The sequence below is a fragment of the Oreochromis niloticus genome, linkage group LG18 (genome assembly GCF_001858045.2).
Source record: "Oreochromis niloticus isolate F11D_XX linkage group LG18, O_niloticus_UMD_NMBU, whole genome shotgun sequence".
NCBI lineage: Eukaryota > Metazoa > Chordata > Actinopteri > Cichliformes > Cichlidae > Oreochromis > Oreochromis niloticus.
The window spans coordinates 35988944-36015607 of NC_031982.2; the positions used below are offsets into that span (position 1 = coordinate 35988944).

Here is a 26664-nt window from a genome sequence, read left to right on the forward strand (position 1 = left end):
AGTTTCACTGTTTCTTCTTTCAGACGCAGGCTCAGTGCTGTTTAAGAGGTTGAGAGCAAAAATTAGATATAAAAACATTATTCAGTCTCAGTCTACGTACAGTGCAAGTACAGTGCAGCATAAGTATCCTGTTTTAGGATCAGATATTAATGTTTGTAGAACAGTAAAATTGGTGTAAAATATTTACTGCCAACAGAAAAAAAATAGAAAATAATAAAATACAGTTGTATCTAAAAATCGATGTTACTTATTTTTTATCACTGACGCTCGTGGGGGAAACAAAGACATCAGACACTATCAAAAAACAAACAAACTTTAGACCCTCTTTACTTTAAACGTATTGTTTGACCACACAGGTTCAATTAAATGTTACTTATTTAATGAATCCTGAAATAAAGCTGATTGACTGCCATGAATAACTACAGTTTAAGCAGACCTGATAAAAGCCTCTAAATTACAGTTGCCTTATGCATGTCAGGTGTTTCAGTCCAAACCTCAGATGTTGACCTAGAAAAAAATTGAGAATCAACAGAATCGTTTAATGAAGAATCCATGTGGACTAAAGTAGTGGACTGACCAACAGACTGACATTAACATCAGAGCCGTGCTGCTAGTGTGGCTAAAAGAAAAGAGAAGAAGAGACAGTCATGTTGATATGAACATTAGAGAAACACATCATGGAGCTGAAATATGATCCTGCTTCCTCATTTGGACTCATTCACCTCAGCTGACACATTCAACAGCAGACAGGTTTTTGTAGCAGTCTGTCTCACTGTGAGATACATCTTTGGCTCTGGAACTAAACTGTATGTAACAGGTAAGAACAAACATTTATTTCCCTTCAGTTGTTTTATTGTAGAAGCTGAAAATATTTTAAAAGTCAGATTCTCTTGTTACAGGTTTTAGATATTAGATATTATTAGAAAAACTTGAAAAATGTAAATGATTCTTTGAAAATATGATGAAGTAAATATAATTGTTCACAAACGTTAGAATTTATAACATGAAGTATAATAATAAATTTATATAATTGTTTTTTTTTAAAAAGGTATTTAATTTTAATTCAAGTTTCTGCTTGATGGCATTTAAGCATGTGTAATACTTCATTCACTCATATTAAAAATGTGTAATACAACAAAACGATATTTGTACTGCTGTTCCAGTTATTGCAGTATGACATATCAGAATTATGAAGTCTGTAAAAGAAATATTAAGTATTAATTAAAACATTTATTGAAAATAACCTGTTTTGAAACTCATATAAAAATGTAAAGGTCATTTTTGGAATTATGTTGAATTTTTTTGAGCTATGTTTAGTGCAGAATAATGTAAAAAAAATTATTAATGTATTTTTTGGAACAAGAGGATCTCTGTTAGAATTTGTGTTTAAGATGGAAAATCAATTTTAAATTGTAAAAAGACAAATCTCTATATATTTACATTTGTGATGAATGTGATATATGATTTTTTTTTTTTAAATAAAACCAAAGAAATATTGGAGAGATAAATTTTAAATACATTTCATTTCAGCATGTAAAAACATGTTGAGTGTTCCACATGTGAGCCATGATGACCTGAGGTGATGACTGTGTTTGATATGAAGCTGAATCCAGTGTATGTAGTGAACTTTGTGCTGTATTGATGAGTAGTTTAGTGATCAGAGTCCATGTAGTTTCCAGGATCAGACTGAATGCAGTGCAGTGCTGGAAGCTGCTGCTGACTGTGTGAATGTGTGTCTGTGCTGCTTGTTGCTGCTGTCAAACTTCAGATGAGCAGGTAGTGAAGCCCGTGGTGAGCGTGTACCCAGCAGCATCCAGAGCCCACCTGGAGGGGAACAGCTCCCTGCTGTGTGTGGCCTCAGCCATGTTTCCTCCTCTGGTCCAGTTCTCCTGGAAAAGACAGAAGAAGAACGGCGGAGAACCGGAGGAGCTGCCCCCTGCTGAGGGAGGGCAGCTGGAGCTCAGAGAGTCGGGACGCACCATTGCCATCAGGATGGTTGATGGGAGTGATTCTGACACATATAAATACAGCTGCTGGGTGAAGCACGAGGGGGGCACAGTGGAGGCCCAAACACAACAAGGTAATGAAGGCTTGGTGACTGTGTTCAGCAGTGATTCAGCTTCATGTGGAGATGCTGTCAAAGAGAGCAGAGGAGCAGAGGACTGACATTTCTCACTGCAGCTCCAAACATTTGACTCCTTTTCTGTTTCAGAGGTTCCAGCTCCAGCAGCCTCCTGTCCTCCAGAGAGAGAGCCAGCAGACCTGCCAGCTCTGCAGCCAGCTGACTGTAAGATCACCTGCTGCCTCTCTGCATGGACAGCTCCAATGTCCAATGAGGGAGCTGGAACAAGTTTAGGGACTCAGTCTTAAAGTTGCACTAATTGATCAAATCTTCATCCAACAAGCTCTGATAAAGCCACTGTACACTAGCTGCTCAGCACCAAACAGCAGACAGACCATAATATGTCAGAGATCAGTTTGTTAGCTGCTTGTGGAGTTCTTCTGCCCCCAAGTGGACACAAACACTACATCAATTCATCCACTTGAAGAAGAAGCTGTGACTGTTTCTATTTGGACTTTTTCTCCTTGATGTGAGAGGAATAACCCGACTGTCTGTCTGTCTCTTTGTGTCTGTCTGTCCTTCAGTGTCCTTCCAGTCTCAGTGCAGGGTGAAGCTGCTCTGCCTGCTGTACACAGTGCTGATAGTGAAGAGTCTGGTGTACTGCTGTGGACTCTCTCTGCTGATGATCCTCACAAACAAGGGACCGTCCACCAACTGCACACATGCTGACTGACTGTTTTCTGCTCGCCTTTTCTCACCATCAAATCTCATCAATTCATCTCATTCATCACTTTGATCAGTATCACAAATGTTAGTTTTGATGTGTTGTGCTTATTTTGGCTTTTTATTCAATAGTTAGAAGATCATCTGAAATAAATACATCTTTACATGTATTGTTACTCTGAGTTAGAATTCTTTTTTACTTATTGTGACTTTTATTGTAGTAACAAAAATCATCAGGTATATTTTTATCACAAGTTTTCAGTTTTATTTCTTTTTATTTTGGTTGATTTTCAAATGTCAAACAGTGTAGTTGTGTTTGTAAGTGTGAATAATAAAGATTTCAAGATGAAGAATTTGATTCTACTTTCATTGTGTGATAAACAACAACCCGTGTGAGTGAAGCACAAACTGACTGTATCCAAACTTGCTCTCCTGCAGCAGACGGGGTGTGTGGGTTTCTGCTCTGCAGCCTCCACACCGTTAGCTGTGGCTTTTCACTTTAATAACACAATGACAGTTACAAGCATGAACTCTGCTTAAAGAATGATTCCAGGAAGGATCTGTGTTCTTCACCTGTGAGAGAAACAGCTCAAATCCTCAACTCAGAGCTGACAAATGAACTTTAATGGAATCAAAGCAGAGACCATGAAGCCCCTGCAGTCTGCTCAGCTCCCATTTTATTACCTGAGCTGAGTTTTTCATTCTGGATATCACACACGTAAGAACAGATCAAGTCTGAACAGCAAATGTTGGAGAATCATTTTGAAGTGTTGCTAAATGTCATTATTATTACAAAAACTACTGAATGATTCAGAAAATCGTTTCCAAAAAGCAGAAATATCCAAACAAAGTAGAAACAAGGCAACATGAGTCATTCAGATGCAGATAACATATTCTCCTTATTTTGAAGAACACAGTCATGAAATCTTTCTGTGTGTCATTCATTGAGTTGAAGTGCCTAATAGAAGAGGAAAAGCAGAAATAATCAATGATAGCTGAGACATTGAGAACATGGCTGTATGCCTGCTATCATAACAGGAAACAAAGCACACAAACAGCAAACACACAATAATGTGGTCGCAGCTTGTTGTGTGTTGTTAGGTGTCATTTTTGACTTTGACATTTAATGAAGTCACAAAAATGTGTGCGACTCATTAAAGGAGTCTGTACGTCTCAGTCAGTGCTCTGTATTCATGTGTTCACCTCATTAAACTCACTGAGACACTTTTCTCCTCCAAACTTACAGCACAGCTTCATATTTCACTGACTGATTCTTTGATTACATCCATTAAGGCTCACACAGTGAAATTAGTGCAAACTTACAAATGTGTTGGAACAATTTTGGCCTCCAAACTGAACTTTGAGACAAACAGTGAAGCTGTGAGCAAAAAGAGGCTCCAGTGTGTGTCATGGTGGAGGAAACTGTTGTATTCCCACATTCAAAACATGCTGATCTTATTGGATTTTTCCCTCAAAGTCTTTTTCCTCCTTTTTCTCTTCATCCAAATGTTCCAGCAGGCTGACTGTGAGTCCCTGTTTAACCTGTACAGCAGAAAGTAACAGCAGTCAGCGGCCTCCACTTGACTTCATGACTTCAACCCCTCGCACAGTCAGTTTCACTTTCTTCCTTCTGTCTTTTAGTCCTAAAATGTAGAACAACACCAGATCAAAATATTTGTGTCCTTCACTCACATCTTCAAATGATACCTTCTATATCAGAGATGATACAAAGGCAACATTTGTCTTATTTCTCTTTCATGAATCAAAAAGTACTTTTGTACTGTTGTGTAAATGTGTATGTAAAGGTGGATGACTGCCTACTGCAAATGAAATCTAACCATGGGTACAAATAAATGAAGCTGAAGCTGACGTAAAACACAGCCCTGTTTTTATTACTGTTTATAGATATTATCATTGATGATCATCATTTTGAATGATTCTTAAAAAGGGTTTAATGAATCCTTCAGTCTGAAACCAACTTGGAACAAAACACATTAGAAGATGTGGGAAAGAACCACAGTGTGCACAGATTTTAAACACACAACCGCAGCACATGTGTTTTTTATGATTTTCATTCTAAATGTTGTCATATATGATTTTTTTTAAACTACTTTGTTAACAAAGAATGAACTATCAAGTTATTTTAACAGCAATTTAATTTTTTACATTTTTTATTTATTCACAGTTTAGTTATATTCCATTTTTTTTATTTAGTGTTTTCATCACAGCTGTTAAACAACAGATAACAGTGTGTGTTACTAAATTCACAGCAACCTGAATCTGTTTGTGGGAACATGAATGTTTTTGAGTGTTTCTGCATCATGTGACCCAGATTTTTGGATCTGCTGTCAGATTGAAATGAAGACGATGAAACCACACAGCAGCTTCAGCTGAGCTGTCAATCAGCAGCAGCAGTCTTATCTGTGGGCCGCAGGGGCTGATGGGAGCTTTGAGGACCTGTTAGAAACCACGTGGCCCTCGTCTGATCTCACAGCTCGTCCTTGTTTGGCCTCAGCTGCATCAGAGCGCCACTTCTCCCCAGGTTCACCAGAGGAAACACCACTGCACAAAATGCTTTTCCTCCCAGCTGCTGCTCTGTGCTGTCTGTGTTCAGGTGAGTGTTTCCAGCCAATCAGGAGCCAACAAAGTCAACCTGTAACAAACACTGTCACACTAACCTTCATCTATCTGTCTGTGTCTCTACAGCACTGGTTACCATGGCAGCAGAACAGCTGATTCAGGGTGATTTAACATTGACCAGGAGAGTTGGAGAAAGTGTCTCCTTCAGCTGTGGAGGGATGGAACAGTGTAGCAGTAATTATATACGTTGGTACCAGAAAAAAGAAGAAGAAACATTTTTGATCATTCTTTATATTGACAGGAGTGATGGTCAAGTTTCACATTATAATCATCCTCAAAAAAATGATTTCTCAGCTTTGATAACCGACAGTGGCTGTGATTTGAAAATAGAGAAAGTTAAACGTGATCATTCAGCCACCTACTACTGCAACTGTTGGAAGTCTGCTCCCCACACTAATAAATGATCCCTGCAGTCTGAACAAAAACCAACAGATGAACAGATGTCAAACAGTGTTTGTGACAGGAAGAGAGCAGTAAACCACAGCCCAGGTTCACAGATTTCACCTCCATCTCAGAGTCACAAACATACTGAGTTCAGGGAGATTTTTATTTACTGCTGTCAGAAATTCAATTCTATTTATTTCTGTTTTGAACAGATTTTTCATCATGTTTTAAGATAGAAAAAAGAGGAACAGATGACATCAAACTTCCAAATGTAAACAAATGTATCCTCAGTCCCACAAAAACATTTATTCAAAGTGAAAGAAAAACAGATTGTGTCAAACTGAATCAAAGTCCATCCCTCATTCACAGTGTTAATGTTCTCTTCATGAAAACTCTTCCAGCAGCACTTGTTGTTTAACACCTTTCAGTACATTTAACCAGACACTTTCACTTTAGGACATTTTAAAGACAAATCTTGGACTGATGTCAGGTCAGGATTTTGTCCTTCTAGCAGCGGCTCATTAGGACGCTGATTTTGTTTCCTGTGGACGTTTATAGGGGATGAATCAGTCAAGGTGCCACATCTTTCCATCACCTGTTTTTCTCTCTTTGATAGAAATAAACAGATTTTGTATAAATGTGTTTGTACACAGTTTGTGTTTTATGACCAATCACATTTGAGCAGCTTTGGCTGCGTGCAGGTAAACAGTCAGTGAGAAGAGCAAAAGAGTCCATTTGCTGAAAATGCATCACACCATGAGACATAATCCAGACATCACTTTTTATTCACTTTATCAAAAATTTCTCTGGTTTCATTAACAATGAGCAGTGGCAGGAAATTGAATCTTGACCCAGATATCTGCTGGATAAACCAGGGCGTTGTATCCAGACACTAAGTCAGCAGACTAATCCCAGGTTGTCCAAACCCAGCAGGTCATGGCCGCCCTGACCTGGTTGTGCCAGAGGTTTGTTCCCTTAAAAAGAGAGCTGCTCATTCTCACTGTCTGCAAGTCCTGCTTATAAGGAAATGTTGGACATTTAGGGTTTCTGTAAATGTTGTCGAAAGGTTTTTATTCCCTCTGTATTTTAAGTTCTGTTAGTCATGCTTTATCCTCACATAGAGAATTTAGGAAACATGTCATCCTAAACAAGCGACTTATATTAAGATAGGTGGTCTGAGCCTCCTTCAGCTTTCAGAATAAACATGATTTTTACATGATTTTGTCTCTTACTGAAAGTAAACAGGAAGTAGAGGAAAAGCCAACGGAAGAGTCCAGAAAAACAACCTGAGCAAACTGGTGGTGTTCCTGCAGACTGAGAAGGAAAACTGTTGTTTTTTTTGGGGGGGGGGGGGGGGGGGGGGTTGCCTGTCCCGTTTGGCTCTTTTGCCATCAGAATTATTGTCTAAAGGTGAAGAAAGATGCCCAAAGAATTTACTTTACCAAATGGACCATCCCAGCCTTGCCGTAATGGTCTATTTGATTCACCTTTTATTGTTTATTTTATTTTATTTTCACTTGCTAAATACGGGACAGACTTGACTGGGGAAAAGAAAGGGGAGAAAGAAAGGGAAAGAAAAACAGCGGGGAAGAGGGACGGGGATAAAGGGCAAAAAACAAAAAACAAAAAATAAACAGACAAAAAATACATCTATCAATCACCTGGATCACCTGTTGAGAAAGAAAAAAGAGAAAACAAGCAGAAGGAAAAAAAAGAGCAACATAATAAACAACATCACGATGATCTATGGGAATATAACAGTAAATACTAAATATTTGTCATGGGGCGGCTGTGTGAAGGCGAGAGAGGACCCAAATGCACGGCTCAAGACACGCGGGGATAACTCAAAAGGCAGGTCTTTATTAATGGGAACATAAGTCATACAAAACTATACTGGGAAAAACTAGAGCTGAGGCACTGGGAAAACACTGGGAAGACAGGAGGGAAAACACACAACCTAGAGGGACGACGCAACACGGAACAAAGGGATACTCTGACATAAATACACAGAAGGTAATGAGGGAAGTGGGAACACACGGGGAACACAGCTGAGGACAATCACCTATGACAGAGCGGGGAGGACACGAAACTGAAAATACTGACACTAAGATGTGGACCTTAAACACAACACAGAGTACACAGAGAGGAGCACAGAGAGAGGCAGAGAAGAAGGAATACACGAGGGGATGAGGAGAATACAGAACACAAAGGATGGAACACGGTACCAGAACAAACACCACAATACGAGCACGGACACAGGGGGAATCCAAATACCAAACCAAACAATCCTAAGAACACAAAGAACAAAATATAAAACCACAGGAAAACTAAGAACACTGGGTCAAAATGACCCAGGACCATGACAGTATTAAACATTATTGTGCAGCACGTAAGATTGACAGCGCACAGTGTGCTTTGAGGTAGGAGCCAAAAAGGGTGTAGTTTGTGTGTGATCACCTGTGTGTTCACCTGTGAGCATGAACGCGCTTGTTTTCTTTTTTTTTTGTTGTTTTTTTTTAAAGGTTCCTTCATGTAATGATCTGCTAGAGGGTGTGGGGGGGGCACTGCCCGATCCTCCAGGGCATGAAGCAGGTATGGAGGAGATCAAAACTCCAGACATCCAGAGGCCCCCAGAACACAAGAGACCAAGGAAGACCAACAGAGGGGCAGCCGCGCCACTATCCCAGAAAGAGCTGAGGAGAGTCCCAGATGAGGGGTCACTCAGCAGCCGCGGAGCAGAAGCCAGGGGGGGTTGCAGTGACTCGTGGGCTCCGCCGGCAGCCAGCTGTGCCTGAGTGACCGAGCCCCAGGCCGAGAGGCTGAGGGCACCCCACCCCCGAAGTGGCCCGAGCGAGCCCCAGGCTCCAGGCCCCGACAAGCAGCCACCAAGGAGTGAGCCGTGTGTACCTGGACGCCCATCCCTGGACACAAAGAACCACCAACGCACCGATGTCTGAGGGCGTCTGCCAACGGCAGGGGAAGTGGTGGGGGGAGATAGACCTCCATGCCTTGGAGGGCCTGAGATGTCCCCAGAGAGGTGACGTCTGATACCCAACCTGACATATAGACACAGACAAACAGGCACACACAGATACAAACATCTATCCCCACCCTCATGCTCTCATATGCAATTACTCAACACTCACCCAACGTGGAGACAGACATAGAGAGACACTGTGCACACAATCACACTCCCCAAGCGTACTCTAAGCCCCGGGTCTAGGTACCCTTGCCCCTGGAGGGGGAAACTGCACCCAGAGGTAGTGTTACCCTTTTCCCTGCGGTGGGGAGAAGCAGACCGCCCCGACTCCGCAGCAGCAGGGAGGCCCCACATTCCAGACCCCAATCGGACGGCCAACTCCTCCTCCCAGACCCCCCGCTCCAACAGGCCGCAGAGAACGGGGTTGTGTGAAGACTCCAAACCTCCCTCCACCCGCTCATATGTAGTGTTGATGTATGTGTGTTCTAAGGTGCATTTAAAACCCAGGAGGGCATGGAGCTTGATGCACTGGCGGCACCCTGCGCCAGGGCTGGGCCCCCATACACCCACCCGCCCACAACCCTCGGCAACACACCAACCAGGACCCAAACCCCAAGGCTTGGGTCCTGGCCACGTTTTTTTGTCACCAACTACACTTTTAATAGTGTTTTAGCCACGGATGTAGTGGCGTAATCTTCACGTGTGGTCAGGTTGTGACATAGAACATGTTTACAAAAGTGCTCAGATGTTTTCAGAGATGTCACTAGCTCTGCTAACAGTCATCTGACAGAGTGTACCGAGCTCACAGCCCCGGTGTTCCAGCTTAACGTTTTTGGGTTTTTTTTAGTTAGTTTGTTTGTTTTTTGGTTTTTTTTGTTTGTTTGTTTGTTTTTTGGGGGGGGGTTACGTTAACCGGTTTGTTTACATATTCCACTCTCCGTGTTCCACATGTTGCATTCGCAGATTCTCATTTTCACCCAACGATCGTCTCTTTCCGCCTTGTCTTGTGTCTCTGTGCTTCTGTAACATAAAGAGCGAGCTGACATTTTTCTCACGACACCAATGATCAGCTCAACAGGCCCTCAGTTTACCTGCATGTATCCTCCTCCTCACCTGTCAGCTGTTTAACACCTGCTGCTAATTCAAGAAACACACCCACGTTACCTGGTGATAGTCACAGTTTAACTTGGTATCCGGTGCTCCATATAACGCAATGTCAGCGCATTTTTCTGCACAAGATAAGTAAATATACTTTTTTTTAATTTAACTGTCAAAGGCTTGTTACAAACTGTGAAACACATCATGCAGACTGCTGGATGTTAGAAGAAAACTAATACTGCTCATGAATGAGACTAAAGGCAGGAAGGTGTCCTTTAAAACTAAACATGTTAATAGGACCTCCCTATTTATATCATAGTTTAAGATATAGCACGTGTATTTCAGTAATAGCCTACTTATTTCAGTGTAGTGGTGTACTTTCACAGAGCTCAGCAGGCGTTATCTGTGAAACTCCTTAACTATAATTTATCCAAGTTAACTTCAATTAACCATTCAGACAGTTCTTTTGCAATGACAAACACAGGGCCTGTCTCAATATGCGTACTTGTGCGTACTTGCGTTCTCGTGTACTCGTGATACGTTATCAGTCGGAGACCAATTCAAATTCCCGGATGTGTTCTCGCGCCCCCTGTTTTATCGAGCATCCATCGGTGGTATGGGCTCAAAATGTGGTCATAAATATTTTGTACTTGTAAATCAGGATTTGTATGTGTAAAAAGAATTTGTGTGTGCATAAAAAAGATTTGTGTGTGGACTTAGCCAAAAAAAACGTGTGAATCTCTGCAAGTTACAAGTACGAATTTTGACCCTATTTTTCTTCCTTTCATCTGATTGGTCAATGTCATGTCAATCACAAATGTAACAATCCAATCACAGAACAGATGGGTTTGGCTGTCGGAGGGGCGCTTTTTAATCAAAATGTGAAATAAATAAATAAATAATTAATTAAATGTGTCAAAAATATTTAATTAATTAATTAATTTAATTATTTATTGGCACATTTAATTAATTATTTAATGGTGTATTTAATTAATTCATTATGGCAGTCCTAGCATTCCATACAAAATGGGGAACACCGGAGATCTAAACCCTGCAGGCCTGACAGCAGGAGGAGTATCACTCATCCTGTTTTCCACCTGGAGACAGCATTTACACTGCAGCCTCCCATTGGTGGCTTTTTAGCAGCAACTCTGATATTGACTAGTGCCCTCATTGTTTTGACACACAAAACAAAGACAACAGAGCACACTAACTACAGTCCAAACACGCTAAACATTACAAATGTCATATCTCAAAACTCGTTGTCAATATGGCGCTCTCTCTTTCACTCTCACCGCCGTCACTCCCAAAACTTCCCCCTCTTCCTAAACTATTGCATCCAAAGTGTTGTCAAATATTTTTTTCTATTGGTTAATATTGTAAAGTTTAATCTCTTGTGTTGGGTCTTAACTCAGACCCCGCTGTATCCAGGACTTATTCCCATGAAAGAAAAACAAGGCAACAGTGTTCGATCGATTACTTGCGCAAGGGAGGCCTCTCATCTGTGTCCAGCACGACAATGACCCCGATGATGGCCTCCTCTCGCTGGCTTTTATTGAGAGACAGTTCACACAAAACACAGCAAAGCAACGCCCCCATGGTTCTAAGGCATTGTATGTTTATGTGTGAACTTCTATATGTAAGTAGGAATGTGTGTGTGTGTGTGTGTGTGTGTGTGTGTGTGTGTGTGGTAGACCTCCTGCTGACCAAAGGGTCGTAAACGCAGGAAGCTTACATCAAAAGAAGTAGATCCTCCAGATAGGATGTATCTGCAATAAAACATTACAGCCCCCTACCCAGAACCCCGAGAATCTGGGGGGGAAGGACAGTGGAATCCCTTTCATCAGAGTTGGCAAGCATAAAAATGACAAACATTTAACAATTCACTCTAACATTCCCTCCTGTTTTGTGATTTTTATGCTCCAAATTATTCCTGTGTAGTATATTCTTATCCATGCACCTCTTGCTTGACAATTTCAGCGCAGGCGTCATTTATACACAGGCTTCTGTCATGACATTCATTTCAGTCAATTCATACTGTTGTAAAAGTACATAATTAACAAATGTATTAGAAATCATCTTAGTTCGTATTGATCTTATACACGGTAAAATGCATCCTATACATAAGCAAATCAATGTCAACGGTCCTAAAACAGGAGTTAATATTTTCAAAAGAAGATGCCACCAAGGACCAGACATTAACCAAGTTATCCAGCCTTGTGGTGCATCTACTCCTGTCGTGCGATTCATTATGTATTCCTGCAAGTAAACAACTGAATGTAACAGTCAAAAAGAATAATCAACATTCCCAAAAATCATATGTCACTACAATCCAACTGTATACAGACATAGACATTCAAACACATCAGTTGACTTTATCATTTGTCTCAGCTGACTTCAAAGCTGCAGCCTGGTCAACACCCTTCTTTATGACTCCTATCAATCCCCCCAGATCTTTTCACCATAGGCATCCTGTGGGGGTTAGAGTCAACTGGTAAATTATCCACATTTACAACTCTTCTCCTGTCCTGTTGTCACCACAGGAAAAGCTTTGTAAAGGAAATTGGATCAAGGTGTTTTGATCTTCTTGGCTCACAACCTCAACCAGCTTAGAGAAGTGTTCATGATGTAAATGTAGACAAAAGGCTTCTCTGTTTGCATCCTTCTTACAGAGGACACAAAGAATAGGCGACATTGCACAAATTTCATGATAAATCTCCAACTTGGACTAATCCATAGCCCTTCATACACATAGGCAACTGGCCTGTTTCCAGTTCGTTTAGTTGTTCAATGTCCTGCAACAAGTCAGATACTTCGAGTCAGACTATCAAGTCTGTCGTACCAGAGCAATTCACCGTCCCAGCTACTGGTGATTCAACCGTCCATTCAGGTTCAGAAGTTGAAAAGTTGGCAGTGTTCCAAATATGTTTACTCCTGGATGTGTTGCCAAGGCAACCAAACAAACTGTCTCGCTCTCAGTGATGCTATATGGCCACAGTCCAGAAGAATGTGTAGCCAGTGGCATCACAAGCATAGCCATTGGTCTCGTTCTTTATGTGAGCGGTTGTGTTCACAAACCGCCACCAGTAGTTGTTGAAAACCCCATGCGGGTACTGGGTGTGATTTGCTCTGTCCCAGTGCGCTCCTGTCATCCCACTCTGGGTCCACAGGCACAAGAAGGCGCACAGCACATTCCCAGCCATTCTGATGAGTACCTGTGGCTCAGTTGGTTTCTTCACCGGATTGAGACGAGGGGCCCTGGAGGCTTTCCCCCCCCTTTGTACCCGGTCTTCCTGCCACTTACCCCGAGCTGGCCTGGATGTGTGTCACCTTCTTGCAGTGCGCTTGATGTATCCAAGTAATCCTTTCAGCAATCTTCACTGCTGTGATCGTCATCAGCAGCATCCGATATGGACCTTTCCACCGTGGACTGGACCAGCACTTCCTCTCCATGGCCTTGTCAACATCCAATCTCCAGACTTCAGACTCTGCTCCTGCGGAGAACAGAATCATCTGGCAGATCATTTGTTCTCAAGACTTCTTCATTTTTAAACATTTTAAGCATCTAATCTGCTAATATGCTCTCTCTTCTGCTCTTCTATCATCACTACAGAAGACTAGAACTCTAAATGCTCTAACATATATAATCTCAACGAGTCAGACCATTCTCTGTTGGAGTAATCCTCATGTACATCTTAACTAATTCTACACAGTCTAACCATGTCCTGCGTCTCTTCCTAAGTCTTAACTTTACTATTCCATTAGTTCTCTCTATCAACCCAGCACTTTGTGGGTGATATAAACAATGATGTTTTAGTGTTATCCCTAGATGTTGTGCCATCAATCTAATCACTTCATTTACAAAATGTGGACCATTATCACTATAAATGGTCTCGGGAATCCCATGTTCCAAATGATATTCTTACATATTGCTTTGGCAACCGAAATGGCATCTGCTCCCCTAGTTGGGACGATTTCTACCCACTTTGAAAAAGAACACATTATCACTAAACAGTACTCATAGTTATTACAGTTGGACAGCTCTATAGTCCATGTGAGTAACTTGAAATGGGTGACTGGATCTGGGGAATTTCCCTCTCTTAGGTCTCAAATTACCCCGAGAATTATGCTTGCAACATATCATACATGACCTGCAAATTTTTTTTTTTTAAGGGTATTTAATCTTAAAGTGTAAACTACTCATTATCTCCCTCCTGTTGCGACATGGCAAAGCCCATGGCGCAAAATAGCAGCAGTCTTATACAAATTCTAAGGCAGTATTGGTTTATCACACAGATAATAAACACCATCCTGCAAGCTCGCTCCTACTGTAAATCACAACTGTTTCCCTGCAGTAGATGAGTGGCCCTGCATGTCTACCAGTGCATCCCGCATAATAGGCAACGTCTGGTGGTGTTGCACTGCTAAAATGTTAACAACATGTTCTCCTAAAGTTGCCTCTTTCGCGATCTTATCTGCAAAAGCATTCCCTTTTTTTTTTTTTTTTTTTTTTTTTTTAAACCTGTCCCGTTTGGTTCTTTTGCCATCAGAATTATTGTCTAAAGGCGAAGAAAGATGCCCAACGGATTTACTTTACCAAATGGACCATCCCAGCCTTGCCGTAATGGTCCATCTGATTCACCTTTTATTTTATTTTCACTTGCTGAATACGGGACAGACTTGACTGGTGGAAAGAAAGCGGAGAAAGAAAGAGGGAAAGAAAAAAAAAAAAAAAAACCTGAGAAGAGGGACGGGGAAAAAGGGCAAAAAACAAAAACCAACAGAATAAGCAGACAAAAAATACATATCGATCACCTGGATCACCTGTTGAGAAAGACAAAAGAAAGCAAGCAGAATAAGACGAGTAATAAACAAGATCACAATGATATATGGGAATATGACAGTAAATACTAATATTAAACATTATGGTGCAGCACGTGAGATCGACAGCGCACAGTGTGCTTTGAGGTAGGAGCCCAAAAGGGTGTAGTTTGTGTGTGTGATCACCCGTGTGTACACCTGTGAGCATGAACGCGCTTGTTTTTAAAAGGTTCCTTCATGTAATGATCTGCTAGAGGGTGTGGGGGGCCACTGCCCCGACCTCCAGGGCATGAAGCAGGTATGGAGGAGATCGAAACTCCAGACATCCAGAGGCCCCCAGAACACAAGAGACCAAGGAAGACCAACAGAGGGGCAGCCGCGCCACTATCCCAGAAAGAGCTGAGGAGAGTCCCAGATGAGGGGTCACTCAGCAGCCGCGGAGCAGAAGCCAGGGGGGTTGCAGTGACGTGCCCGTGAGCTCCGCCGGCAGCCAGCTGTGCCTGAGTGACCGAGCCCCGGGCCGAGAGGCCGAGGGCACCCCATCCCCGAAGTGGCCCGAGCGAGCCCCAGGCTCCATGCCCCGATAAGCAGCCGCCAAGGAGTGAGCCGGTGGGTACCTGGGCGCCCACCCCGGACACAAAGAACCACCAATGCACCGATGTCTGAGGGCGTCTGCCACCGGCAGGGGAAGTGGTGGGGGGAGATGGGCCTCCAAACCTTGGAGGGCCTGAGATGTCCCCAGAGAGGTGGGGTCTGATACCCAACCTGACATACAGACACAGACATACAGGCACACACAGATACAAACATCTATTCCCACCCTCATGCTCTCAACACTCACCCAACGTGGAGACAGACATAGAGAGACACTGTACACACAATCACACTCCCCAAGCGTACTCTAAGCCCCGGGTCTAGGTACCCTTGCCCCTGGAGGGGGAAACTGCACCCAGACCCAGGTGGTGTTATCCTTTTCCCTGGGGTGGGGAGAAGCAGACCGCCCCGACTCCGCAGCAGCAGGGAGGCCCCACATTCCAAACCCCAGTCGGACGGCCAACTCCTCCTCCTAGCCCCCCCCGCTCCAGCAGGCCGCAGAGAACGGGGGTGTAGGAAGACTCCAAACCTCCCTCCACCCGCTCATATGTAGTGTTGATGTATGTGTGTTCTAAGGTGCATTTAAAACCCAGGAGGGCATGGAGCTACCTGCCAGAGCAGCAGGTAAGCGTATAGCCCCTCCTGCTAGCCCTCAATGTCTACGTGTATTTAAAATTGAGAGGTGGGCAGCGACGCCAGGGGTGAGGTGTACACCCTGATGGTGATTGGAATCCGTGTAGCGTGCCCACCCCCAAGATCCTATATGTATGTGTAATGAGAGTGTGAGTAATGTGAATGTCTAAGTTGTAGGATAAAATTGAGGCAGAGGCAGCCAGAAGGGGACAGAGGGGGGGGATGTCTCCTCTGCACCCTGGTGACACACCCCTACCCCAAGGCCCTGCATGTGTGGGTGATTGTGGTGGAGCGGGAAGAGGGAGGCAGCTGGAGATGGGGAGGGAAGGAAGGGAGGGGCAAGTGACCCTCCCTGGGGTCAGCTCCCCCGCTGACCCCAGTAGGCACCCCCATACTCTGCAACCCGCCAGGGAAAGGGGGGCCCAGGCCCATCCAGACCGGGGCCCAGTGGAGCAGCGCCTCCCGGCCCCACAGAGCCCGGGACAGTCCACCTGACCCCACCACAGAGAAAACTGCACCCACCCCATCATCCACTCATCTTCCAGACTACACAAGACAATAGACGCCCAGGCTGAGATCTTCCTCCACCTCTCCTGTATCTCCCCCTCCTGCAGAGAGTGTTCCTGAAGAGAGGAAGGCTCCTGCAGGATGTGACAACCTCCCCACCAGTTGAAGAGCCCCCCAGGTGGTTCGATGCACAGGTGGCACCCTGCGCCAGGACTGGGCCCCCATACACCCACCCGCCCACAACCCCGGCAACACACCAACCAGGACCCAAGCCCCTGAGGCTTGGCCAGGGCCCCAGCCCAGAGACGGAGTGCCCCCAGAACCTCACGCCCATCCCGGACCCACCCAGGGGCAGCCAGGCTACCAATGCAAAAGCATTCCCTAATGCAACTGGATCTTTCCCTCACATGTGTGCTACACATTTGCAACCGGCAATTCTACTGGGTAATAACACTGCCTCCAGCAGATTTTGCAAGAGTTTGGCGTATTCTACAGGTTTCCCTGTAGAGGCTGTCACACCTCGTCTCACCCACTGTACTACAAAGAAATGTAATGTAGCAAATGCATACTGGCTATCAGTGTATATTGTCACATCTTATTTCTCTGCAGCTTAACACGCTTCTGTTAAAGCTAGCATCTCTGCTGCTCAAGCAAATATGAAACATGCTAGTTGTCCTGTACAGATAACTTCTCACTATCTTCTACAGTAAAACCTGTTTTAGTCTGTCCCTCTACTGTTGTAAAACTCAAACCATCAACAAACCAAACCTTTCCCTCACCAAGTGGCACATCCGTTAAGTCATCCCTCGGCTTAAACTCCTTCTCTACGTGGTCTCTACACTCATGAGAAGTGCCCTCTTCTTTCGTTGGCAAAAGGTTTGACGGATTCAGAATTGTGCATCACCTTATGGTAATATGTATGGTTGTGAGAGTAACAGTAACATTAAAGACAAGTGTCTTGTAGGTGACAGAAATGTAATTTCAGTCTACAGTAGTAGACATCTACCTCGTGTGAAACTAACAGTGTCAAAAAGGTGAAAAACTATATCCTGAAACATTGTACAGCTTAAGCTGCTGCACATACTGATCTCACGCATGGAGGTAAAGGACAAGCAACTAGAGCTAATCTGTTAGGATAGTAAGTTACTGGCTTCACTTGTGGAAAAAGTGCTGTTAGTTATTTCACAGTCACCTGGCATTTGTGCTGTTCACAGAACCACAAGTCCATCGCTGGACCTCCTCTGCGCTGTCACTTTTTGGAGCTTGGCACGCTCCCTCAGGTTCTCATGATCCAACGTTGCTGAAGATTTTAAAGGCAGAGCACGTCTTACACCTTAGTTGTCTTCCTCAATGTCAACGTCGCAAGTCTTTCATCTTATTTAAGATTTTGCAGTGCAGAGTCTCCTCATGACGATCTCCTGGAAGCCCAGTAGCACAGCTCTCTGTGCTGAAGGTGATCTCCGACCTCCTGAAGACTCTCTCCAGGCTTCAGCTTCCATCTTATGGACGATCCCCTCAGTCACTCCTTCTCGTCATGGCACCTCACGACATCTGCAAATTAAAATGACACTCCTCTCGCCACATGGCTTCCACCGTGTGTCAACTCCCCAATGAGACATGTACAAGAATGTTGCACAGTCTCCCTAAAACAATCTCCAGGGTTTGTCCCTTGGAGCAGCTTCACTCCAAGATGTAACCCTGTGTAAAAACATCAGTCAGCAATTAAATGTTTAGCTTGTCTAACTCTCAGCTCCACCTGGAGCCTGTATCCTGGAAGACAAAGTCTTTAAATCAAACTTCACATTTCCAACAAACTATAGATCTTAAGATTAATAAAGTATTCAGCATAAAAGACAAATATCATGTGCAGGTTTTCTCCAGTCATTAAATCACTATTATTATCATAATTTGTCCCAAATCATGAATCATCCCAATTTATTCCACAATTTAATCGGTGACTTTGCTTAAGTTTGTCACTCCACTCATTTTATCACTGTGAGCTCAATAGTGGCCAGCTAATGAGCCCCACATTCAACTATTCTGTAACCACTGCACATTTGTTCAATTGTCACTTGTCTGTCTGTGCTGAATCCTTTACAAGCACTCTTAAAGAAAAAACAAACATTAGCCAAACACACAGTTTGTCCTGGTTGTCAGGTGTTGGCCATCCAGATTCCAGAGATGCTGTAAAAAGGTCATAAAGTTAACACTCTGCTGTGAGAAAAGTAACACTAGTTTCAAACACAATATATCCCACACTGTATTCACTTCTTCCCTGTAATTTTCAACATTTTCTCAACAACACAGTGTAATTTCATCATCAACACACAGCCTGTAACCACAGTTTTCTTCACACAAAATCTCAGTAATCCTGTGATAGAAATCCTGCTATAAATCACATGATCAAATCACATGATTAGCCATCTGCTGTAAAAAGAAAGGTAAATGTTAGCGCTGCGCATTTGTATACACTCTTTCTCACAGTAATCTCTGTGAGCAACACAAAGTAGTTAATGACACACCCATGGTAAATTCACAGACACAGAAAATTTTAAACTAAAAAGGTTAAATTTGCAGAGTTCACATAGTCATGTGACCCAAGTTTCCTCCTGTGGTCTCCTTCTGCTCCTGCAATAGAGACACACACAGAGATACATCCACACCTTTGTCAGGTGGGGGTTAACTTCACACAATGGTGTTAAGTCAGTCAGTCTTGTCAGCTTTTGTCAGTCAGTTTTTCCACTCATTTTTTATTTGCTAATAGTAGAACCTTTCTTGACGCAATAAGTTTCTACTGCCAGCAATGACGTCATTTCAAAAAAGAAAAAGAAAAACTTTAGAATCGGATTCCGTCGCTGAATCCTTTTTGGCAGGGACTTGTTTTCTGATTGTCCCAAATAAGTGGCTTTCTCCCAAGCCCATTTTAATTTTTGGAGAAGCTCACTTTCGCAACAGTTTTCTCGACGACGAGTCGTATAACACTTCTGTTCTAATCGTGCATATCTGCTCAAACAGAGATCATCAAACGAAACCTTCAGTGCACCATGAAAGTAACAAAATAAAAAGAAAGGAAATAAAATAAAGGAAAGCAAAGGAAAGAAATGCCTTGTTTAAGTCATGACACGTGTTCTTCATGCCAGGGGGATAAATCGTAACAACCCATTTGGCAGGCTCAACTTAATAACAAAAGACAAATCAACAGCTAGATCAATCTCAAACATTCATCCAATCAGCCACACACAACATACAGCATAACCCTGTTGTCTCATCACATAATAAGTTTCTTCTCATGTAACCAAATGTGTGCCATGTTAAAACTTCTTCACACACCAGAAACTCACAATCAGCTCACTCAGCTCACTCATTTAAGACCCCTCATCAGCATTCTGTTTCCTCCTCTATGATGCAGTCATCTGTCCTCCTATAATATTCAGTCCACTAGTCTATGTATCACTTTCATCTTACTAGTGACTTGGACAAGATGACAAACAGAATCTCATGCTTAAGATGCTGTCTGGTCTTCATGAGTATCATTTATTGTGTATGCATGTAGGGTTAGTATAGTTGATGTATTTTCTGTATGTTTTTGTGTTCCTCTCATCACATTTTCATTAATCTCATCACTGCTTAAAACCACACACATCTCTCTCTCTCTCTCTTAAATTATCCTTCTCTCAAAACAGAAAGAAGCATTACAGCTGTTTCAGGCTGAGAAACACCAAACACTCTTCGTGTTATCATTCACCACATGTTATTTCTTTGTCCGCTGGGCAGGTGACCTGCAGAATCACGTCTGCCCCAACTGGATACCTTTTCACACACACCGTGACGTCAGACACTCTCACACGCACTTCTGCTTAGAGCACAATTTCACTTCATTCGTCAACGATCCACACACCACGTGCTGCCCAATAAAAAACTTTGCAGTGTATTTCATCCTCTTTCAAGGCAGACTTACTCAGTTTAGTCTCCATTACAAGACAACAATCAGCCACACTCACGCAGACCACGTCTGGCCCGCACACACACAACATAGGCCTATCGCTTGCGTCTGCACGCACAGCTCTCATGGACCTGCGTCCTAAACGCACAGCCCAACGCACTCCCGTGCTCGCGTGAAACCGCGCAGCTACGGAGCCGTTTCTTTAGTAGCCTGCGTCCTTCCCGCACGGCTGGCGCACTCCCGTACCTGCGAGAAACCGCACGGTCACGTAGCCGCTCTCTATTGTTTTAGGTTCGCGTGTAACCCGCGCAACCAGCGCTCCCCTGGACCCGCGTCTGCCCGCGCAGTCTCAGTGATGCATAAGGCCTTTTCTACTCACTGTTCGTATTGTTTTCGTTCATGGGAAGAGTCTCTGGTTCCCGTCAATCGCCATCCATCCCGAGGGGAGTTCAGACGCAAACTTTCCGGCCTAGAACAAAGCGAAGTACTAGGGCTTTCATCAATCGTCCCAGACGATGGCTGCTAGCAGACTGCGGTGGCGTCCTCTCCCTCTCCTCGGTGAATGCGATGTGTTAGGATCCGGCTCGAAGGACCAAATAAATGTTGGGTCTTAACTCAGACCCCGCTGTATCCAGGACTTATTCCCATGAAAGAAAAACAAGGCAACAGTGTTCGATCGATTACTTGCGCAAGGGAGGCCTCTCATCTGTGTCCAGCACGACAATGACCCCGATGATGGCCTCCTCTCGCTGGCTTTTATTGAGAGACAGTTCACACAAAACACAGCAAAGCAACGCCCCCATGGTTCTAAGGCATTGTATGTTTATGTGTGAACTTCTATGTGTAAGTAGGAATGTGTGTGTGTGTGTGTGTGTGTGTGTGTGTGTGTGTGTGTGTGTGGTAGACCTCCTGCTGACCAAAGGGTCATAAACGCAGGAAGCTTACATCAAAAGAAGTAGATCCTCCAGATAGGATGTATCTGCAATAAAACATTACAGCCCCCTACCCAGAACCCCGAGAATCTGGGGGGGAAGGACAGTGGAATCTCTTTCATCAGAGTTGGCAAGCATAAAAATGACAAACATTTAACAATTCACTCTAACATCTTGTTTTACTGGCCTATCAACAAAATCTTATTGTGTTTCTTAAAAACTACCATAAAATCAATTTTATTCTACAACTTAGACTTCCACTCACTCACACTCTTATAAAATATATACATATAGGGCCTTGGGGGTGGGTTATCGGGATATACATATAGGGTTATCGGGAGGGGCCGTGCTGACACCTGCTGCTCTCTGGCAGGAAGCACCATGCCCTCCCGTGTTTTAAATGCACATTAGAACAACACGCAGCAACACTACATATGAGTGGGAGGAGGGAGGGTTTGGGGTCTTCACACGCCCCCGTTCTCTGTTAGCCATCGGGCCGGAGGGGCTGGGAGGAGGTTTCGGCCATCTGATTTTAGGTCTGGGATGTGGGGCCTCCCTGCTGCTGCAGAGCTGGGGGCTGTCTGCTTGCCTCCATCCCAGGGGAAAGGGTAACATCTCCTGGGTCTAGCAGTTCCCCCCTCTGGGGGCAAGGGTACCTGGACCTGGGGTATAGAGTACGTTTGGGGAGTGTGACTGTGTGTACCATGTCCATTTGTGTCTGTTCTTACGTTAGGTGAGTGCTGAGTAGTTGTATCTGTGTGTATGAGGGTAGCAATGCACGTTTGTGTATTTGTGTCGGGTCGGGTCTTAGACTTGACCTCTCTGGGAACATCTCAGGCCCTCCAAAGTATCCAGGCCTGTCTCCCCTCACCACACTCCCTGCCGGTGGCTGATGCCTTCAGGGGTTGGTGCGTTGGTGGTTCTTTGTGTCCGGGGCCGGGTGCTCAGGCATGTACCGGCTCACTCTCGGTGGCTGCTTGGTGGGCCGGGCGCCCGTGGCTCGTTCGGGCCTCCGCCGGGGGATGGGGGACCCTAAGGCCTCTGGGCCTGCTCTTAGGTTCACTCTGGCACAGCTGGCTGCCAGCAAAGCCTGTAAAGAAAATCCGTTGGGTATCTCTGTTGGCCTTCAGACAACAATTCTGATGGCTAAAGAACCAAACGGGACAGGCAAAAAAAAAAAAAAAAAAATCCTACCATAAAGTTTGAAGTCCAAAACTTTAACACAAATTGAAATGGAGACTCAGCGTCACTGCAGCTTGTTGCTATGTCATCTTAAATGGCTTGATCTTTTTAAGTTTTTATTTAATGCTGTGAGAGAAAATCTAATGTACTTTATATCCAGCTGACTACATTCAGTGTTTAAAACAGAAGCCGTGCTGTGGTGGATTTTTGTATGATACGTATAACTATGCAACTATATACACTATATATCTATGTGCACTGAACATATATATTTTAACTTTCATGTAGAGTCTTAAGCACAAGACATTTTGCTTCACCGAGGTTTATGAAGGTTTTAAAGTAACAGGGCAGTTAATGCTGCTGAGAGTTCACCTGAATAACTCTCTCTCCAGCTCCGGTAACTAACCTTCCCTAATATACACTCAACGTCTTTCATGCAGCACAACCAAAGATTTAATAATTACGATTAATATGTGATGTTTGACATCCGCTGGTTTCCTCTTTTTGGCACAAAGTGGGAGAAACAAACAAGAGAGAAAAGTCGATCAGCTGATCATTGATCAGTTTCATGGTTGAAGTAGAAACAGGAGAGAGAGGGGGAGAGAATGAGAGAAGAAGAGGCAGCTGTGCAGCAAAGACAGAATAAATCCAGCTTTGTGTCTTTTTCATTGTAGCTGACGTACGGGACAAACTGTGCTCCTTTTCGGCTCAATAGTAAACGCGAGATATTTTCTCTGAATACGAGACGATTCCGTTTTTTAGGGGATGGTTGGAAACTCTAATAATTAACCTTATGAACAAAATAAAGTTCAACATCAGTAACATCATAGCACCCGCTCAGCTGTATAGAAACTCCGTCATGCTAGCTAGTACGCAGTACAGAAAAAGTCAGAATAACAAAAATAAACTGCACCTAAACTTGGTTTATATCTGACCCAGATAGACTGCAGGTCATAACTTCTTACCTGAAGTTCAGTTCACACTCGGACCGGCAGCCGCCTTGGCTCTCTCTTCCTCCTGCGTCCCCTTTCCCTCATCCACCTGCTGGCCTCCACCACTTGCTATTGTTACTGAATGTGTGGAAGCTCCGTGATATCCACCACACGGAGTAACGAATAACGCCTATCTAAATCCCAGTAACGACTAACGCGTTCCTGATTTTGGCATAATAACTAGTTACCGTGCTCGTTACCACAATAATAGCGTAGTTACTGTAACGTGTTACTTAATAACGCGTTAGTCCCAACACTGATCACCAGTTTTCTCCTTTTTTGAATAAGTTAAGGAGGTCAGACTCTGTCTTTATTTTTGACTTTGTTTTGGTAAGGTCAGGGGTGTGGGACTTGTGTAGATTTGTTTTTGTTTATTATGTTGGCCTTGGCTCACCCTGAAGTGTTGACACTCACATTTTGTTGTCCTTCTCTTTACCACTTTGTAAATAAATCACATTATAAAGAACAGATTTGTTTTCTGTTGCTGCTTGGGTCATTGGAGGGGGAGCGAGTACCTCACTCATGTTATTGCGTGGCCCTAGACGGGTTGTAACCATACTCAATTGTCTTCCAGGGGCCAGAGCAGGCGACATTGAAGGAAATTTAAAACTGCTGGCTAAGGGTAAACGTAAATACAGTAAGATCATAATTCAGGTCAGCAGTAATGACACCCGGTTACGCCAATCGGAGGTCACTAAAATCAGTATTGAATCGGTGTGTAACTTTGCCAAAACAATGTCGGACTCTGTAGTTTTCTCTGGTCCCCTCCCCAATCAGACCAGGAGTGACATGTTTAGCCACATGTTCTCCTTAAATTGCTGGCTGTCTGAGTGGTGTCCCAGAAACAATGTGGGCTTCATAGATAATTGGCAAACCTTCTGGAGGAAACCTGGTCTTGTTAGGAGAGACGGCATCCATCCCACTTTGGATGGAGCAGCTCTCATTTCTAGAAATATGGACCAATTTATTAACCCCCCCAAAATATGACTATCCACAGTTGGGACCAGGAAGCAGAGTTGCAGTCTTACACGCCTCTCTGCAGCTTCTCTCCTCCTGCTACCCCCCCAAAAACCCATCTCCATTGAGACTGTGTCAGCTCCCAAACAGACAAAAAACAAACTAAAAACCAGCAATAAACAACTTAAACATAAAAAATCACAAAGAAAGAACAATACAGTATCCACATCTGAACCAAAGAGTAAAACAGTGAAATGTGGATTATTAAATATTAGGTCTCTCTCCTCCAAGTCTCTGTTAGTACACGACTTAATAATTGATCAACAAATCGATTTACTCTGCCTTACAGAAACCTGGTTGCAGCCGGATGAGTATGTTAGTTTAAATGAATCAACACCCCCGAGTCATTCTAACTACCAGAAATCTCGAAGCACAGGCCGAGGGGGCGGTGTGGCAGCAATTTTTCACACCAGCCTATTAATCAACCAAAGACCAAGACAGACTTTTAATTCATTTGAAAGCCTGATGCTTAGCCTCGTCCACCCCAGCTGTAAAACTCAGAAACCAGTCTTACTTGTTATCATATATCGTCCACCTGGGCCTTACACAGAGTTTCTCTCTGATTTCTCAGACTTTTTATCTGATTTAGTGCTCAGCTCAGATAAAATAATTATTGTGGGTGATTTTAACATCCATGTAGATGCTAAAAATGCCTCAACATGGCATTTAATCTGTTATTAGATTCAATTGGCTTCTCTCAAACTGTACCACCCACCACTTTAATCACACTCTAGATCTTGTTTTAACATATGGCATAGAAACTGAACATTTAACAGTGTTTCCTGAAAACCCTCTGCTGTCTGATCATTTCCTGATAACATTTACATTTACAATAATTGATTACACAGCAGTGGAGAGTAGACTTTATCACAGTAGATGTCTTTCTGGAAGTGCTGTAACTAAGTTTAAGAATATAATCCACCCACTGTTATCATCTTCAATGCCCTGTACCAACATACAGCAGAGCAGCTATCTGAACGCTACTCCAACAGAGGTCGATTATCTTGTTAATAATTTTACCTCCTTTTAGTATCATTGATGTTAAGTTAAACTCTTTTTCTCCAATTGATCTTTCTGAGTTAACTTCAGTAATTAATTCCTCCAAACCATCAACGTGTCTTTTAGACCCCATTCCTACAAAACTGCTCAAAGAAGTCCTGCCATTAATTAATGATTCAATCTTAAATATGATCAACCTATCTCTAATAATCGGCTATGTACCACAGGCCTTGAAGCTGGCTGTAGTTAAACCTTTACTTAAAAAGCATCTCTAGACCCAGCTGTCTTAGCTAATTATAGGCCAATCTCCAACCTTCCTTTCATATCAAACATCCTTGAAAGAGTAGTTGTCAAACAGCTAACAGATCATCTGCAGAGGAATGGCTTGTTTAAGAGTTTCAGTCAGGTTTCAGAGCTCATCACAGCACAGAAACAGCTTTAGTGAAGGTTACAAATGATCTTCTTATGGCCTCTGACAGTGGACTCATCTCTGTGTTTGTCCTGCTAGACCTCAGTGCAGCGTTCGATACTGTTGACCATAATATCCTATTAGAGCGATTAGAACATGCTGTAGGTATTACAGGTACTGCACTGCAGTGGTTTGTATCATATCTATCTAATAGACTCTGGTTTGTGTATGTAAATAGAGAGTCCTCTTCCTACGCTAAGGTCAATTATGGTGTTCCACAGGGTTCAGTGCTAGGACCAATTCTATTTACATTATACATGCTTCCCTTAGGCAGCATCATTAGAAGACATAGCATAAATTTTCACTGCTATGCAGATGACACGCAGCTCTATCTATCCATGAAGCCAGGTAACACACACCAATTAGTTAAACTGCAGGAATGTCTTAAAGACATAAAGACCTGGATGTCCGCTAACTTTCTGCTTCTTAATTCAGATAAAACTGAGGTTATTGTACTCGGCCCTGAAAATCTTAGAAACATGGTATCTAAGCAGATTCTTACTCTGGATGGCATTACCTTGGCCTCCAGTAACACTGTGAGGAACCTTGGAGTCATTTTGACCAGGACATGTCCTTCAACGCACATATTAAACAAATATGTAAGACTGCTTTCTTCCATTTGTGCAACATCTCTAAAATTAGAAATATCCTGTCTCAGAGTGACGCTGAAAAACTAGTTCATGCATTT

General features: G+C 43.3%; 3 protein-coding genes and 1 long non-coding RNA gene across 5 annotated transcripts in view; 2 read left to right on the plus strand and 2 right to left on the minus strand.

Moving 5' to 3' along the window:
* LOC100704393 (zinc finger protein OZF) overlaps positions 1-26664 on the minus strand; it is an 883579-nt gene that overhangs the window by 463268 nt on the left and 393647 nt on the right. The window lies entirely within an intron of this gene.
* The window catches only part of LOC100708670 (immunoglobulin lambda-1 light chain), a 47401-nt gene continuing 21308 nt past the window's right edge, over positions 572-26664 (plus strand). Inside the window, exon 1 of the mRNA XM_019347540.2 lies at positions 572-688. The gene's annotated coding sequence lies outside the window, so the exon portion shown is untranslated. The remainder of the gene's footprint in view (positions 689-26664) is intronic.
* LOC109195450 (uncharacterized) lies at positions 667-2864 on the plus strand. The gene is made up of 4 exons (XM_025900242.1): positions 667-817; positions 1769-2080; positions 2213-2287; positions 2647-2864. The coding sequence occupies exons 1-4, from the start codon at positions 691-693 to the stop codon at positions 2793-2795; spliced, it is 663 nt and encodes a 220-aa protein (XP_025756027.1). The 5' UTR covers positions 667-690; the 3' UTR covers positions 2796-2864.
* On the minus strand, positions 13039-18126 carry LOC112842851 (uncharacterized). The gene is made up of 2 exons (XR_003214877.1): positions 17635-18126; positions 13039-13381 (listed from the first exon to the last, which is right to left on the minus strand). It is a non-coding gene; the product is annotated as an uncharacterized LOC112842851 (long non-coding RNA).

Excerpts from the sequence above, each read along its gene's own strand:
- LOC109195450 (XM_025900242.1), top strand. The coding sequence starts at position 691 with ATGATCCTGCTTCCTCATTTGGACTCATTCACCTCAGCTGACACATTC. Across the intron at positions 818-1,768 it reads AACTAAACTGTATGTAACAG|ATGAGCAGGTAGTGAAGCCC; the intron begins GTAAGAACAAAC and ends GTCAAACTTCAG. Across the intron at positions 2,081-2,212 it reads GGAGGCCCAAACACAACAAG|AGGTTCCAGCTCCAGCAGCC; the intron begins GTAATGAAGGCT and ends TTTCTGTTTCAG.